This window comes from Melopsittacus undulatus, chromosome 8 (assembly GCF_012275295.1).
Source record: "Melopsittacus undulatus isolate bMelUnd1 chromosome 8, bMelUnd1.mat.Z, whole genome shotgun sequence".
Taxonomy (NCBI): Eukaryota; Metazoa; Chordata; class Aves; order Psittaciformes; family Psittaculidae; genus Melopsittacus; species Melopsittacus undulatus.
In genome coordinates this window covers 7,484,060-7,500,078 of record NC_047534.1, presented here as the reverse complement: position 1 = coordinate 7,500,078, position 16,019 = coordinate 7,484,060, and the positions used below count along the sequence as shown (strand labels likewise).

Below are 16,019 nucleotides of genomic sequence, written 5' to 3'. Positions count from 1 at the left end.
GTCCGTAATTTGATGTAAAAGCTATGAATGAATGGATGCCTTATGAAGATTCATCCATCCTTGCTTGCTTTGGGTGTCTGGCTCTGAGCCCTGCTTTCTTCACTTGCCATTGCTGCAATAGAGACTTCCATTTGGTAAGGAGGTAACAAGAGATAGGTTTTGCAAAACCAACCAGCTAAATATAAACTGATGTTCATTTTGCCATGAGTGTGAACAGTGGATATGCTGTGTGACTCTGGGGCACTGGGGTAATGTGAACATCACTTCCAGTCTGTGTCTTGTGAAGGCTGCATCTGGGTTTTCCCTCAATGGGGCTCTGAGGCCTTGCAAAAGAATCATAGAATAGTTAGGGTTGGAATGGATCTTAAGATCATCTAGAGAGAGAAAACATCCAGATATCCTTTCCTATGTCTGTCCTTCAGTCCCGTGGCTACTGTGCAACTTAGGAGGAAGGATTATGTCCAATGAAGGAGGTACCACTTGGTGAAGGTCGCTGCCCCTTGTCAGCTGTGGAGGTTTCTCTCAGTTTTGCCTGATTGTAGCTATCTATATACAATCTGCAGTGTACAACAGCACAGATGCAGTTCATATGAAAAATGCAGTTCAGGGAGGTCTGTTCCTGGGACTGGAGCACATCCCTGGCCTGTGCATGGCTGGAGCACTCTGAAATCAACTCTGAACTTTTGAATCTCTTGTTATTACAAAAGACTTTCCTCTGTCCAAAGCATAGAAGGTATTTTAGATCCTGTTCCACTGTTTTGCAGAGACAGTTCATACTGGTGGCTTCCCTACTGTTGGCTCTTCCACGCTTTCCCAAATCTCACTTCCCTAAAAAGGTGGGGAAAGGGGGATTTTCCTCATCACTTGACTTTGATTTTAGGGAAGTATCTTTCCCCTAATGAGGAAGTACTGTGTTGCATTTGTTCTTTAAGCTTTTTCTTTCAAAAACCTCATGTAATATTTATACCATTACAGTTACAGTAAGCAAAAGCTTTCCTCAGAGTGGGAGCAGTCTCTTAAATGTCACTGCAAACTGTGAGCGGTGCCCCTTCCAGATGAGTCAGGCACTGCAAACCGGAGGGAGGAGACGGGAAGCAGGAGGGCAGGGAGCCTCTCACCATCATGTGATGCTGGCACTGCCTTGGATTTTGGGTCATGTCATCTGCATCTCTGCTTGTTTCCAATAATTTGTTTGAATTTGGGGCAGACTGTTTAATCATTTTCCTTCTTTATGTCTTCTTTCCCCTTCTGATGGAGCGGGACTGAGCTTTCCAAACCACACAGGAGCAGTGTCATGGGACTCAGTGGTTGATGGGGCTGTGCTGGTGCTTGTGGTGAAGGTAAAATCTGTGTGTGTTTAAAAAATAAGAGATTTGGTGAATCAGACAGCTCAAAGGATGAAGGTGAGAGAAGAGGCCAGAGTTCTAACTGTGATAAAAGACATTTAAGATTCTTTCAGCATCTGGCCTGAGCTGACCAGCCATTGAGAACTCAGGTTTCAGAAGCAGCTGAGCCTGGTGGAAGTGCTGTTGAAGGTGTTCCGTCAGTTTGTTGTTTGGGAGAAAGCAGCACGCCCCTTGCTTTCCTCTTCCTTTCTGTGGTGTTCTAACAAATTTAGTATCTTTTTGAGCCATGTGAGCTTTCATCTGCTTTTCCTTAATCTCATTTCAAAAGCTTTCCCCATTTTACAACATTCCCATTCTGTGCTGCCACTCCCAGTGTTCTCCTCCCGTTAGCTCAAGTGCAGCTCTTCTCAGTGGGGATGCAAAGAGTTTGCAGAAGTCACTGCAGGATACATCACCATTTGCTGATGATTTTTGCTTTTTCCTCAGACTGTGGGTGCTGTGTAAAAGCAAACACATATGCACACAGAATATATATGTATGTGTATATTTACATATATGGAGACACTATCTCTCAACGTCTCCATCTTCCCAAAGCTCAGCTGAATTCATTTGGCTACTGCATGATTCAGAGTGGCTCTGGGTGTTACTAGAGGTGCAGAATTGACAACCTCCTGCATTCCCCTTTCTGTCACTGTTCCCGCGGCCTTCCCGGACTGAGCAGACCCTCCAGCAGTGGCCGACCCCAACATTAGCTGGGATTTAATGAACCTCATCTGCATCCTGTTCAGGCCGCCAGTTTCCAGCAGGCACTTCGTTCTGGGAGCGGAGTACTTGAAGGAAAGCGATGATAGAAAGGCTCTCAACGAGCGTGTTAAGAATCCATCATCACCCGGTGACCCGAGGTCCAAGGGTGGCTGCTCTCACCCCAACATAAGGGCAGCAGGAGGGGCACAGCACCCTCGCAGCCAGAACAGGACCCCTGCAGCCCTGCCAGGCCATGCGGTCGGTGGGTGCGGGTCTCAGCGCGGCGGGAGCCGGAGCGCGGCCCCTTTAAGGACGAGGGTTTCCTGCGCCTCTCGCAGAGTCACCCCGCGCCGCTGGGGAGCGGCGTCACGTGGGGCGCAGTCTTGTGACCGGCCGCGAGCGCGGCGGCGCGGGGCTGTCGGGGAGGGGCCGCCCGCTCGCCAGGGGCCGCTCACACACCCCCCCCCTCCCCCCCCCCCCGCCGGTGCCTCGTGCCCGGCCCCGAACGCGCGGGGCGCTGCCGGCGGGGCGCTCGCGCCGCCGCTGAGCTCCGGCGCCCCCGGGCGGGGCGGAGGGGCGGCGCCCGCCAAGTTGGGCGCTGAGGCGAGGGCGCCGCTTCCTCTTCGCCCTCCCGGCGCTTCGCACGGCTCCGCGGGCAGCGCCGCCGCCCCCGGCATGGACAACAAGCCCCTGCTGCAGGAGCGGCCCCCCGCCTACAGCCCCGCCGCGCAGGGCGCGGGCTACGACTACGGACAGAGCAACTACGGCGCCATCCCCGCCCCGCAGCCCGGCTTCCAGCCGCCCCCGCCGTACCCCTACCCGGGCGCCGCGGCCGCCGCAGGTGGGTCTGAGGCGGCGGGGGAAGGGCCGGGCTCCCGGCTCGGCGGGGTGCGCGGCTCCCGGCGTGAGGGAGAGTGCTTGCGCCGCGCTGCCCCCTTCTCTGGGACGGGAGACGGCTGTGGAGAGGCCCCCCCTCCAGCCCAACAACGGGACGGGGTTGGCTGTGGGGTGCCCAGGGGCTGTGGGGTAGGGCCGTGGCCTGCACCGCTGAGGGACTGTCCGGTAGAAGCGGGGAGAGCTGGGGAACTCTTGAGCCTCCTGCGTGGGTCTTCCCTGTCAGCAGCGAGGCGGTTGGAGCCTCTCGGCTTGCACGCTTAAAACCATCGTAGGGAGGAGGTGCGGAGGGGATCCAGGTGTTTAAAAGCGCCATCTCCCGCTCCCCTCCTTCCTTAGGTGCTTGTGAGGTGAAATGCGTTTATGTGCCGCCCTCCCGAAAATGCGACCGGCTTTGCATGTGTTCCTGCGATGTGGGGGTTTCTGCCTCAAAGCAGTAGCAGAGGCGCAGCTGCGCTAGCAGCGAAACAGCCCCCAAACCTGCACTTTTCTTTGCACACACTTCACTGTACTCTGGTTAATGTTTGTTTTTTCCTGGTACACTTCAGCAGTCTTGGAGAGGCTTGAGTAGGTACAGTACTTCTCTTAACCGAATTAATGCTGACCTCATCAGAGAAAGAAGTAGCGTCTCGCAAAAGATTTTAAAGTTAAGGGAGTACTTCAGAAGTTACAAAAAGCACAGAGCAGACATAGCAGATCTTGCGGTTAGCAAGCGTTGGCTTGAATCTTGAGGCTATAGGTTAACTTCCAGTTAATAAATTGGAATTTACTGTCCTACAATACAAATATTATTGATTATTTTCAGGTTAATTTTAACTAGGGAGGATGCTGGACTTTACTGATATGTAACTTGGCTCAAGAAAATCTGAGAACTGTTCTCTGGGAGAGAAGCTCAAAACGACTCAGTGTACCTCGACTGCAGGAGTACACTGCAGATAGCTGTCCCTTTAAAAAGCTTTTTATCTTTTCCCTCTTAAATTTTAATGTCAATGCAGTAGGTAAAGGATTGTGTCTCCTAACTACAGCTGTTAAAATGACACCTTCACTGGCTGACAACATGGTTCTGAAAGTTGTTTTTTTTTCTCTATCGTATACAACTTCTTTTTCACTTGAATCCTATCACTCTTACCTGTCTGTGCAGTTATAAACTTAATATGTTGAAGTTAAGCAGGAAACCATAGGAAAATTTATCCTGTTTAAACTAGTTTGCCCTCTGGAGTGGGACATACCCGATACATAATATCCAGAAGTGAAAGCTGTGGTCGTTCTCTGTTTAATCTGTTTTTCCCTGGTGCTTAAAGAGCATTGAAACAAATTCATAAAGTTAATTATTAGCTCAGTGTTCTTTTTCAATGGTTAAATTGTGTTAGATACTTGGGTTTATGAGGTGGCTTTGCTATTAGATGTGCTGAGTATTGTGTTCCAACTCTGATTTTGATAGAGCTTCTTCAGGTCCTCAGTTGAGACTACATTTCTCTTTATTTTTCCACACTCTGTTTGAATACTTTTTAATCATGATCATTGTTCTTTGTGCCTTACATGTGGTGATTGAGTTTTTTTCCTTATTTTAGGATATGCTGTTCCTCCACCGACATCACAGCCAAACTATTCAAGCACGTACACCATTATTCAGCAGCCTGTTGCTACCACTTCTGTCGTAGTAGTTGGTGGCTGTCCTGCCTGCAGGTAAACCATCTCTCTAGTTGGGAAATCAACTCAGGTCTTGGGTTTTCTTTTCTAAATGCAGGTGTTCATGCAGTTCTTTGCCTTTTAATAGTTTCTCTTTGTGTGTATATATCAGAATTTAATTGATTGACAAAGCACAGATTTAGCAATGGAGTGCTTTGATCATAGCATGAGCTTGTCCTAATGGGCTCGTGACAATTACTATAATTGATACAACAGACTTTATATATAAATATGAATCTGCTCTTTTTGATGGAGGAAGATCTGTAGGTGGTATTTTTAATTTAAAAGTACTTTAGTAAGAGATGTAAAGGGTTAATTCTTGGGGGAGAGGATGACAGGAAGTCCTTTTTGATGTGTTATGCCAAGTCATTATGGATAGCATGACTTTATTGTGAAACGTTGTAATTGTTGACCATAGTAACTTCTGGTGATCTGGCTGTACTGTGGAAGGGCTTCTGCAGCTGTGGTGTGTGTCCCCAATACCAGCATCCAGACTGTAGAAAACCAGGCAGGGTGATGGTCAGTATTGGTTGAAAACATCAGTATCTTGAGGCTTTAAAAGATCTCTTGCTTTAAAAATCCTTTTACTGCAGAAGTACAGGGAGATTACTGGATTTGATTCAAAGTGTTAATTTGATGAAGGAGTAAAACCCAGAAAATGTGGTCAGCTATTAGTGAGAGTTGCAACAAAAGAACACCTTACCCCTCAGAGATCAACAGCCATAAAAAAGGGAAGGAGGCATTGTGTTTCCACACAAGTGCTGTAAGTCAGCTGTAGTCCCTTTTGCTTCTCAGTTTTGCTCATCCCAGGATATGAACTAATGGTTGAGGGCAGCCAGATTGCTGCTGCTGCTGCAGTTCAGACACTGGTGTGTGCTTGATCAGCTCAGGCTCAAGTGCAGAATCATTCCCCTTCTGTCAGAATGTATGGGAGTTACCCTAGTGGCATCTTGCCAGGATACTCTTCAGGTCTGAACCCTTACCTGTTCCACACTGTGTAGGAAACAGACTTGCTAGAATAGCTGAAATGGTGAATGTGATAGATTGTTGTAGTGGCAGAGGCTGCCCCAGGTGCCTTTTGGTTTTGTTAGAAATGGTATTTGAGAGTTACTGCATCCCTTGAAAGGTGGATTCAGATAAGAAGTATATTGTGGAGTTGTGTAAAAACAGGTGCCTGCTGAAATACCACTGCTTAAGGCTGAAAAACCTGTACCAGTTAGCATTTTTGGTCTAGAAGATGTGTGTTTCGAACAGTGAGGGAGAGTAATGACTGAGCTATTCAGAGGATATGGTGGATGCTGCCACATGAGTGGCATTAAAATGCTTATGCTTTAGCTCAACCAGAAGACAGAAAATATTTTATGTGTTGCTTGGTAAAAGGCAGGCAGTATATTTATACTTCTGGCCCCAAACTCAATAAATCTGAAAACATTATACTATGGAAGTGGTTTTTGCAGTAACTTGGTAGACTCATGCTGCTGTTCTTGGGATTTCTTTTTTTTCCTGGGAATTATCCTGGGATGCTCTAGGAGACACCTTTGAAACAATCATTTGCAAGTATCCTTGAGCCAAATTTGGGAAAATGAGCAATCTTTTGTAAGGTGTTTTTAAGTGGCCTCATTTGAATAGTTTTCTAGAGGTCATCAGGCTTGCTCTGGTGGAGGTATTAATTGTGGACTCTTTCTTAAAGCAAAATATTCTCCCCTGAAACCTTGGATCCTCAGGTTTTGGGTTAGGCTGTGGAAAAAAAAGTTGTGAGGAGCACTATGACATGTTGATTACTGTGAGGCATAATACTGCACTGCTGTGACCGTAGGACTCTTCTCAGCACTTCTGAAATATTCTTGGTTGGAAATCCAAGGATGAGTAACTACCTAGTAATGGTGGGTCAGTCTTCTCTGCAGCATCACTACGTTTTTTTCTTAATTGTCTTAAGAGGAAGGGTCAAGTGTCAAGGTAGAAGCAAAAAATGTCAGCCTGCTTGCCTTCTGACAAGTAACAAGTCTGCTACTTCCAGAGAAGTGACAGGGACACTGTGTGGGAAGCATGATACTAGAAATACTCATAGGAACCTGGAGGGTCAGGGTTCGTGTTCTGGAAGGTTACACTGGCTGCTTCTCTTAAAGAAAGAGCTCATAATCCTCTTTGACTTCGCAAGACCTTAAACATAGTTCTGGTCTTACTTCCTTGGCCTGGAAACCTATTTTATAAAGAATGCAGTGTGCAGCTACACTCTGAATACAAGACTGAGCAGAAAAGTTGTTGAAAGGGCATTGATAAAAAGCTATTAATGGTACATAAAAACTTTGTTATTAAGCTGCCAAGTCAGTCATCATGTTACTTTTCTGATTTGATGCTGTGCATGGTTATTAGAGAAGTCCATCTACTTTAGATCATGAGGAAAAAGCTTTGTAGGTGTCGAATAATGTAGCTGATAGAGTAGGCTAAAGCCTATCACAAGGTTTTCTACCATCAGAAAAACAAAGCAGTCTTTCGCACTTTGGCATGTAGGAATGTTGCTAATAGAAATCAACTTAAAATATATGGTGTTGAGGATAAATATGCAGTATTGGTCTGTTACTTGTGGAGGAGTCTTTTATTGCAGTCATGAATGATCTCAGGAGTATTAAGGTAGCCACAGTTCATCTTTGGTCTTGTTTTATGTTATGTAGTATGAAAAGTATAAAGTATCTCCAGAAGTAGCCTCTCTACAGTAGGTGGAATGCCCGTGCTCACTGTAATTGCATTTTATTTCCTTCTGTCTCTGAGACATTGAGGCATCTGAGGGATGACTCTCCTGTCTTGCAAGCTGTACCTCTTGCTCAGAATTATTCATTAGTCATTTCATCCTCATTCATCATTGGTCAGTGTTGCTTTCTAATTACAGACTTCAGTATTAATGTATGTTTCATCCTTCCTTGCATTATTAAAATGTCTTGGGTGGTTGTAGTGCTGTTGTCCTGCTGTGAGTTGTTCTCCCAGCCCTGATGTACAGAGAATTACTTGTCAGCTTTATTGCTTGTAGTTGACATCTAAGAAATGGCCCAGTCCTGCTCTTAAACTATTCTGTGTTCCCAAATGCATATTAAGTCATTACAGCCACTAACTTTAGTGATCCAGCTGTGTAATTACCTTTTTAGCTGGGAGAATGCAGCCTGGCTGCTTCTCCTGTGGTCACTTTCGATTTCTATTTCTCCATCTTGCGTTGTTTGGTAGAACAGACTGCAGGGGAATGTTTGCTTTCCTATTGCTTAACCAAAGAAAGGTCCATTTAAAAATTGTGAAAACATTCTCTTGATCTGATGTTTGCAGAAGCTCTTGTTTTCAAAATCTGGGAAAGAGCCTGTGATGGGCCCTGTTGGGTTTTTATTTTCCTGTTTAAGAAGAATTCAGTTGCTTGGAGGAAAGGGTAAGGGAAAGGACACAACACTGCTGCATTGTAGCACTTGCTTTCTCTTCTCATGGTTACAAACCAGCTGCTTCAGACGTATTGTAGTGGGCCCCAAATTGGAGCATTGATGCTGCTTCTAGGACTGGAAGATGAGCAAGTTTGACTAAAACATCTCTCTTGCTGCCTTCTTCCTGCCAGAAGTTGTTCTTTTGGGGGTGACTGTTTTTGTGTGGCTTTGGTTGGTTTGGGTTTTGTTTGGTTTTTTTTTTTTTTTACTTGACAAAGTAGCACGTTCTCAGGTTTTGGTTGAAGTTTTCTCCAGCTAAGTGCCTGTCTCCTGACAAAAGAGACTGGGAAAATTGCACTTAGGTAATCAAATGCTTCAGAATGTCAGTCTTGTGGTTTTACTTCAGTTATTTCAATCACAAAATCTCTATGTTGTTTGAGAGAAGACTGCTCAGGACATAGGTTTTCTATAGTTACAACAACTATACTTAAACTTTATGTAAATATTCTTTAATATAATTTAATAATATGTACTGATTAAATATGCAAATAATTTTTTAAAAAACCAAACAGAACCCAAACACAAAACCTATCTATTCAGAGATACAGATATATCTATTCAAAACCTATCTATGTCTGATATTCTGAGGAAAAAACATGGATTTTCAGTTTCTGGCAGCAGGCTGACATGCCAGAGATCCTTTTGAATCTTGTGACCGGAGCCAGCTTTGCAGTAGTGATATAAAGAGGAACAGGTATAATAATGCAGCAGCTCCTGGCACTGGCTTTTGTCACACAGATGCTCAGCCCTCATCGGGAATGCTGTAGCTCCCTTACACTCTAGTGTGCAGCTCTCTGTGAGCGTGTGCTGCTCAGGCAGACTGGGATGTTCATCCTGCTGTGCTCTAATCTGGTGGCTGGAGCAGTTAGGGCATGAAATTCAGCAGTGACTTGTGCACGTGATTCCAAAGAAGAAAGCCTTGATACAGCAGACTTGAGCAGATGCCATGAGTCTGCCATTTGGAGTTACTGACTAGGATAGCTGCTAACTTTTTTTCTTCCTCCCTGCCTAGTAGCTGGGGCATGCAGCTGCTTAGCAGGAAATGTTACCTAAGCTCAGAAGAGAGGAGGTGGTAAGCCTAGTAATAGGTCCCGAGTGAGAACAGTCTGTCACTGGGTCTGTGTTGGTGGCATTTTCTTTTTATTACTGTCACCATTTGTCTTGGTGTCTGTATTCTGATAATTAGAATTTCTATGCAGGAATGAATTGTTCTGGGTGAGAGGAGGAAACTGGCTTTGATTTTGGTAGCCAGAAATGATACTGATTTGGCTGTGTATGCAGATGAGTCTGGAAAAACCACACAGGGTCTCAGTTTAGTTTGCCATGAATAGATGTCCGCCATGCACAGAGCATTTGAACTGACATGCTTCACCTCAGCTGTGAGGTCAGGCTGCTGATGTGAAGCCAGGAATCTTGTCTCTTCATTAATGTATTCTCAGAACTGGAAGTAAAGCAGTGGAAGGCTGGTGATTTGTAGGCATTTCCAGAAAGACAACAGCTAGCTATAAGCTGTTCCTGTTGCCAGAATTTCTCTGGCTCTGCAGCCCGCCCGCTGGATAGGAAATGGGCCTGAAGTATAAGGAAGTTCAGATAAATCTGCAGATACCGTGCTGTCTCTTACTCGAAGGTAACTTTTAAGGAGAATTGCATTTACATATATATGTAGCTTGTGTTGAGAATGGCATGCCAGAGGCTTATATAGATCTGTGGTCCTTTCTGTGAATATGGATCGACAACCATCCAGTGCCTTCAAACTGAGGCTAGGGGAGCTGGCACCTCTCTCTTCCTGGAGATTAAAACTGTCAATAGCCCATGCTTACTCAGTAGTTACATACATAATTGTCAATTTTTTCCTCTTCTGCTGCTTGCAGGTGAAATGTGAACATGCTTAACCTAGCTGCTGGTGATGCATTAGCTAGGACAGATGTAAATAAAAGCTATCTATGTTTTCATGTTCAAAATTAAAGAAGTGTGCAGCTTCCATACTCCAGACTTGTCACTGCTCTGATGTTTCCATTGAAATCTAAAGTTAGAGACTTGCTGACCTCAGTGGCAGGAGAGATAAGACACTGACTAGAAATTTCCTCTTGCTTGATCAGTGAGTGAGTATCTGTGTAGAAGACAGCAGTCACCTTTAGTGCAGTTTCTTTTTAGGCTTTGCAGAACTTGTTGTACAACCAGGTTGTCTCTAATTACCTGGGATGACCCTTCGACTTGATTTGCAAAGAATGAAAAATGCTGATAAGCACCCATTTAAATACTGTGATGGAATGTGAGGTCTCAAATGCACATGCTGAATTGTGCTGATGCTGTGTTCACAGGTTACACTATCAGAAGCATTTGACTTAAGATATTAATGTCTTAAAACTTACTTTTAAAGGGGTTGTCTGAAAAGTGATTTGGTTTTAAATGCTTGTCAGTGGGAATAATTGACCTTACTTTATGGAGTTGGCAGCTGCAGTTACAGCTTAAATCCAAGATGCTACTTGCAGTATAAATAACCCTTTCCATTTTATTTTTAGATTGGGAGTGGTGCAGTTATAATCAGCTTTTATGTGGTTTATGTTGTAGAACAAAATTTGTTTGGTTACATTAATGAATCTACAGTTTGAATATGGAGCCTCTAATTACTCTGCAGCTCAGGTAAGATACAGAAGTGAACACTGACTGACATAAGCATAGTCTCCCTTACAAAAAATTTTCTTTTCTCCTTTTAAATTTAGTAACTGGCTAAGCAGTGATTGGATAAGTGTTCATCTAAAATTAGGTGGTGACACAAATCAGCACAAGCCAAAAAGCGTTTATGTAGCTAATGCTGTAGTAGTAATCCCCCTGCTCTAGACGTGACAGGAACTGGCTCTGAAATAACAGGTATGTTATGGTGGAGGTCATGCAGCTGCAATTCTGATGAGCTTTCCAAATGAGTGTCACTTGGAGCTCCCTTGGTCTGCTGCTTGGCTGCACTGCCACTGGTCTTCCTCCGTCACCATCCCAGCAGTGCTCCTGGGGCTGCTTTGTCTCTTGTGGGACCTTTTCCCTGTGTCTGGGGTTCAGTATGGATGGTCATTTATTCCCTCCCTGTTTTTTTAATTGGCATTTTGCATTACCACAAAACTTCCTGAATAACCCTGGTTAGGGGGAAGGGAGTTTAAAATAAATCTATTTAAAGTGTCAGGGACATCTGAGACTTGGGCTTTGCAAGCTGCTTAAGAGTGTTGATTGTAATGGGCTAGACAGCAGTCATCTACACTTGGGTTTGCAGCTACTTGGGGCTGACCAGAAGTACCCTGACTTATCCCTATCTAATGTTTAAAGAATATGTTTATTCTTTAAAGTCAGATCAAAATTAGGCTGGTTATACTGTTAACTAAAAACACTGGCTTACTTTCACAAAGATAGACTTCAGGGTAGGAGTTGAATACAGAATTATTAAGAGACAAGGAGAAGATTTAAAAGCACTAACAAAGCAAGTAATGTTATTTTTGGTGTCACTGAAATGCCTGGAAAAGGAGCTTTTCCTTTCTTGGGTGGATCTGTAGTACTCAAACCTTCCTAAATCTTTAATTACTCAGAAACATCTAGGTTGTGTCTGAGCCTCTCTGTACACACAACATGTTACTGGGTTAACCTGTAGAAAGGGGAAAAGGAGAGGCCTCCCTTCCCAAGTGTCCCTTGCTGATTTTTGTTTGCTCCCAGGTTGCTCAGCATTCCTACCATTTCCACAAGTACAAATTGCCACATTCAGCTTCTGCAGCCAGGCTTGCCAGTTCTGGTTGGAAGCTGGTGTCCTTTCTGGCACTGTACCTGTAACCAGTCTGGCTATCCTATATTGAATTGCTTTGCATTTCAGTCCCATTAGTAGTTTCTTCCCAGGAGATGGCACTTCTAGTAGCACATCTTTCCCCTGGTGAATGGAGTTGACAGTATGGCAGCCTTGTTTACTGACTCCATTCTTTAACTGCAGTCTAATTTTGAGGGTCACTTACAATGTAATTTTGCAGTTTTAGTGTCCAGATATGCCCTAGGGAAAGAGGTTGTGCTGCAAGGAAATGATGCTAAAGCTTTCCAGTTAGCCTTAAGCAGTACTACTTAACCGTTCCTCATACAGAGTAATACACTCAGGTGGGACAGCTAGTTGGAAATATCTAGAAGCAAGGATTAATATGAGGGTCTTCAATTCTGCTTTACAAGTCAGCCTAACAAAAAAATCTCTGTTTGCATTAGTGTGCTCTGAACTCAACCTAGCAAGAAGATTTTGATCTTTTTCCTGACACAGATTAATGGTGTAACGACTGATTTGGCCTTGAAAGTTGGGTAGTGAGGGGAAGTTAATGGGCACTAATTTTGTCTACTATTTTTCTTTCCTTTTGACTCTCTTCTTGAGGGCTGAAGCTGTATACAGTGGTCTGATTGAGGCATTAATAATCCATAGTATATAGGAAGTTGAATTCATTATATAATCCTGTATATTCCTCTTTTTTTCTGGTAGTGACAGTTACTGCTCTTGGGCTTCTAATTTTTCAGTAAGTCCTTCCATATTTCTTTCCCTGGCAGCACTATCCCATTGTACTGTTTTCCCCATTGGTATTGCCTGTGGTGGGAGGGAAAGGGAAGGAGGCACTACACTGATGGGAGTCCTGGGCTAGAATTCTTTGTAGCAGAACACTAGACACAGACGAAAAAGAAATATTAACCAAGCTGAGCAAATCTTGTGCCTGTAGTTTCTCTGAGTGCTGTTTGCAGGGCAAGAGCTGTGAGTCAGTGACTAATGTGCCAGGACAAGGGTGAGTTTCTGCTTTGCAGCAGGAATGGCCTGGCTCCTTCTTGGCTGCTGGCATATAGCATAATTTGTCAGCACTTTCGTTGCAGAGGTAGGGATGAGTTGCATGCTAGGTGGGGGTACACAATTCCTTTCTCTCTGACCCTCACAAACCCACTGGACACACTTGTCATCGAGTCAGCAGAAGCGTAAGGGCAAGTTGATGGCACACAGTTCATTGTTCCCAAAAGAAACTCTTGTGCTATCAGCCACACCTACAGGAGAGACCTGTAGTAGAAATACCAGAAATGAAGATAGGATTGTGTGTTAGGTCCGGATATTCTTTAAGTCAGCAACTTGTTGTGGCAAGAATCAGTCAAATACAAAGCTCTGGCAGGTAGGCTGGTACTGGTGTTGTTTGGCAGTCTGTCTGTTTAGATCTCATTGGTGGAGACTCTTATGTCCTTTTGGAGATACAGAGAAATCTGCTTATAAACAAGAAACTTCCACTGTTACCTTATGCTTGACTCGTTAAGCATTGCTTTTGCTTCAGTTGGTGAGTAAAAGTGATACCAAAGCTATTGTACAAAGTGCTCGGTAAATATTAGGGGGTAAGTTGTAATGTTTTAGCCAAGTGTGGTAAGGAAATGGTCTCTGAGTCTGCATCTTCCTTCCTTTACTCTTTTTTTGTGTACAATAGGTTGTTTGTGACTGCTCAGTAGGAAACAACTCCTTATTGGCCTTGGCACCTTGCTTGTAGAGTGTATTTCAAGGTCACTTAGCTCTGTTTCTGTTGACATTCACTGTACCAGGGAATTAAGGGGATGCATCTTGTTTGAGTGTTCAGCTGAACTCCAAATTCTGACTATTTAGTCTAGTTGCTTAAACTTCTGAGGTCTGAATACTCAGGCTTTACTGTTTGTCTTCATTTTGGTGGACGTTGAGATACAGCACTTCAGAAAGAAGTCAGGTACTGAAATTTGGATAATTATCTGCTGTTACAGAGCTGTGCTAAAAAAGAGTTTCTCTGTGGAGTGGTCACTCAGTGAGGACTCAGCTGGAGCTGGCTGACATCAGGTTCTCATACAGTTCTAAAGGGACATCAGATTCTGGAAGCAGAAACCAGGAACACCTACTGAGGGTTATTTTAATAGTGATGTGTGTTTGGCCTTTGGACTTTCCTAGCTACCAGAAATAAACCTGTTAAACAGCTCATGACAGTAGTGCTGCTCTCAGCTGTTGTGGTGACTTAGGAAGTCCGAATGTGAGTAGTTAGCATAGTCCTCTACACACTTATTTAATTGGCACCTTCCACAACAGAGTGCTGACATTCAAAGTTGTCTTCTGCTGTAGATTTATAGTTAAGATTTTTAAGTCATTCTTTTCCTGCTAACTTGGTCATAGCCCTAAATGCCCAGTGCACCCAGACCTTGGCATGTTAGTTACATTGACTTGTGCTTTCTGAAGGAAGATACACCAGCACATCTGAGAGAATGTGCTGGCAGCTGCAGGTATCAGACATTGCCAGGTTGTGTATTAATTTGAAGTAACAGACTGAAACAAACCTGTCTGCAGTGGTTTTAACTTGCTTAGTGAAAACATGAGCTGGGTGTTTCACCAGTGTTACACAACACTGCCCATTCAAACCTTTCTCTTGGGAAGAAGCTGATGAAAAAAGCACCAAATCATCAGATCAAAGCATTCAGAAAACAGGGTATTTTTTTCTGAAGGAGCTCTAGCACACATACACTGTGGGAGACTCGAGGTTAAGTGAACTGAGAGGGTTCATCCCGGGATAATTGCGGAAACTAGGCAGGCAAAGCATATGACAGCAGTGTGACTGCTGCCTGTGGGGAAATAGCTAAAAAAGCTGAGAAACAGAGCTGTTTTGGTGTGCAATAACCAGTGCAACAACACTGGTACAGTTAGATCTTCAGCACTGTCATTCCAGAAGTCAGTGCATTATTCTAAAAGCAGGCTGCTTTTCATGGTTGAGAGTAAACTCCAGTGAATGAAGGGTTAGTTCTGGAAGATTGTTTCCTCATTTTGGGGATGAGGACTGTACCCCAGGAAGGGCAAGCAAGGAATACAGTTTGATACTGTCCCACGTGTGTGATCTCTTATTCCCTGTGTAGTCACTGAGCCAGGTTGGCTGAGCCAGGCTGCATGACTGCAGAAGTGCCCAGCGGTGGCTGCAGAGGCACAGCTTTCTGAGGTGGGAGTGTGACTTGTTCCTGCTCTTCAGCAAGTGCTGTGTCTGGATGTGTTCTTCAGTGTAGCTGCATTAACCAGTATTTGGAGTTGTTACAAGCGGTCCGAGGTGTAGTGACTGTTCTGATCAAAGTACCAATCCTGGTTGCAGTGGTAGAGAAATGGTTGTTGTCTGGAACTAAACAGCTTGTTATCTACAGTTTGATCACTTGCAACTTTCCTGTTTTTCTTTATGTGGTCTAATTAAAAACCTGCTGCTGCAAGCTGTGAAAATAAAGGCCTTTTAAAGGAGAACCTCTCCCCCTAACCTCTTTGTACCTTATCTTGCATAATAAAATTACATTATTTTGAGTGACTACCAAATCACGAGGTGGTAACTTTGGGGCAAACTTGGTGGGTATCTTTGACTGAGTCTGTTTTCCCTTTTTGCAGGGTTGGCGTGTTGGAGGACACCTTCACCTGTCTTGGTGTTCTGTGTGCCATTGTATTCTTTCCAATTGGGATTCTGTTCTGTCTTGCACTGAGGCAGAGAAGATGCCCAAATTGTGGGGCAGCTTTTGGTTAATGGGATGAACGTGGACGTGCTTATGGAAGCTACAAATGTTAGCATACTCTTTCTAATGTAAATGTCATGTACAATCATTTTATTTGCTTCAGACCTGTTTTGTAAAGTGTGAAGAAATTTAGTCTCTTGCATGTAATTTAAACTTAATCTTTTATGAGCATGTGCATTGCAAAACATGAAAACCCAACTTGTTTTCCATGTTTAGTGGCACCTGTTGAAAACTAAATAAAACTGCTTTTCCTTTTGCAATCCTCAAGTTGTGACTGGGTTATTAAGTATGTGACTAATGTGTCAGATAACATGTAGTTAGAAAGTGGACTTAGTAATCCTAGTTACAAAGAAGGATAAGTTGT

General features: G+C 44.0%; 1 protein-coding gene across 1 annotated transcript; it reads left to right on the top strand.

Moving 5' to 3' along the window:
• The first annotated feature begins 2,641 nt into the window (after positions 1 to 2,641).
• On the top strand, positions 2,642 to 15,922 carry BRI3 (brain protein I3). The gene is made up of 3 exons (XM_031045592.2): positions 2,642 to 2,931; positions 4,556 to 4,670; positions 15,534 to 15,922. Exons 1-3 carry the CDS (start codon positions 2,766 to 2,768, stop codon positions 15,664 to 15,666), a joined length of 414 nt encoding a protein of 137 aa, XP_030901452.1. The 5' UTR covers positions 2,642 to 2,765; the 3' UTR covers positions 15,667 to 15,922.
• The last annotated feature ends 97 nt before the right edge of the window (positions 15,923 to 16,019 follow it).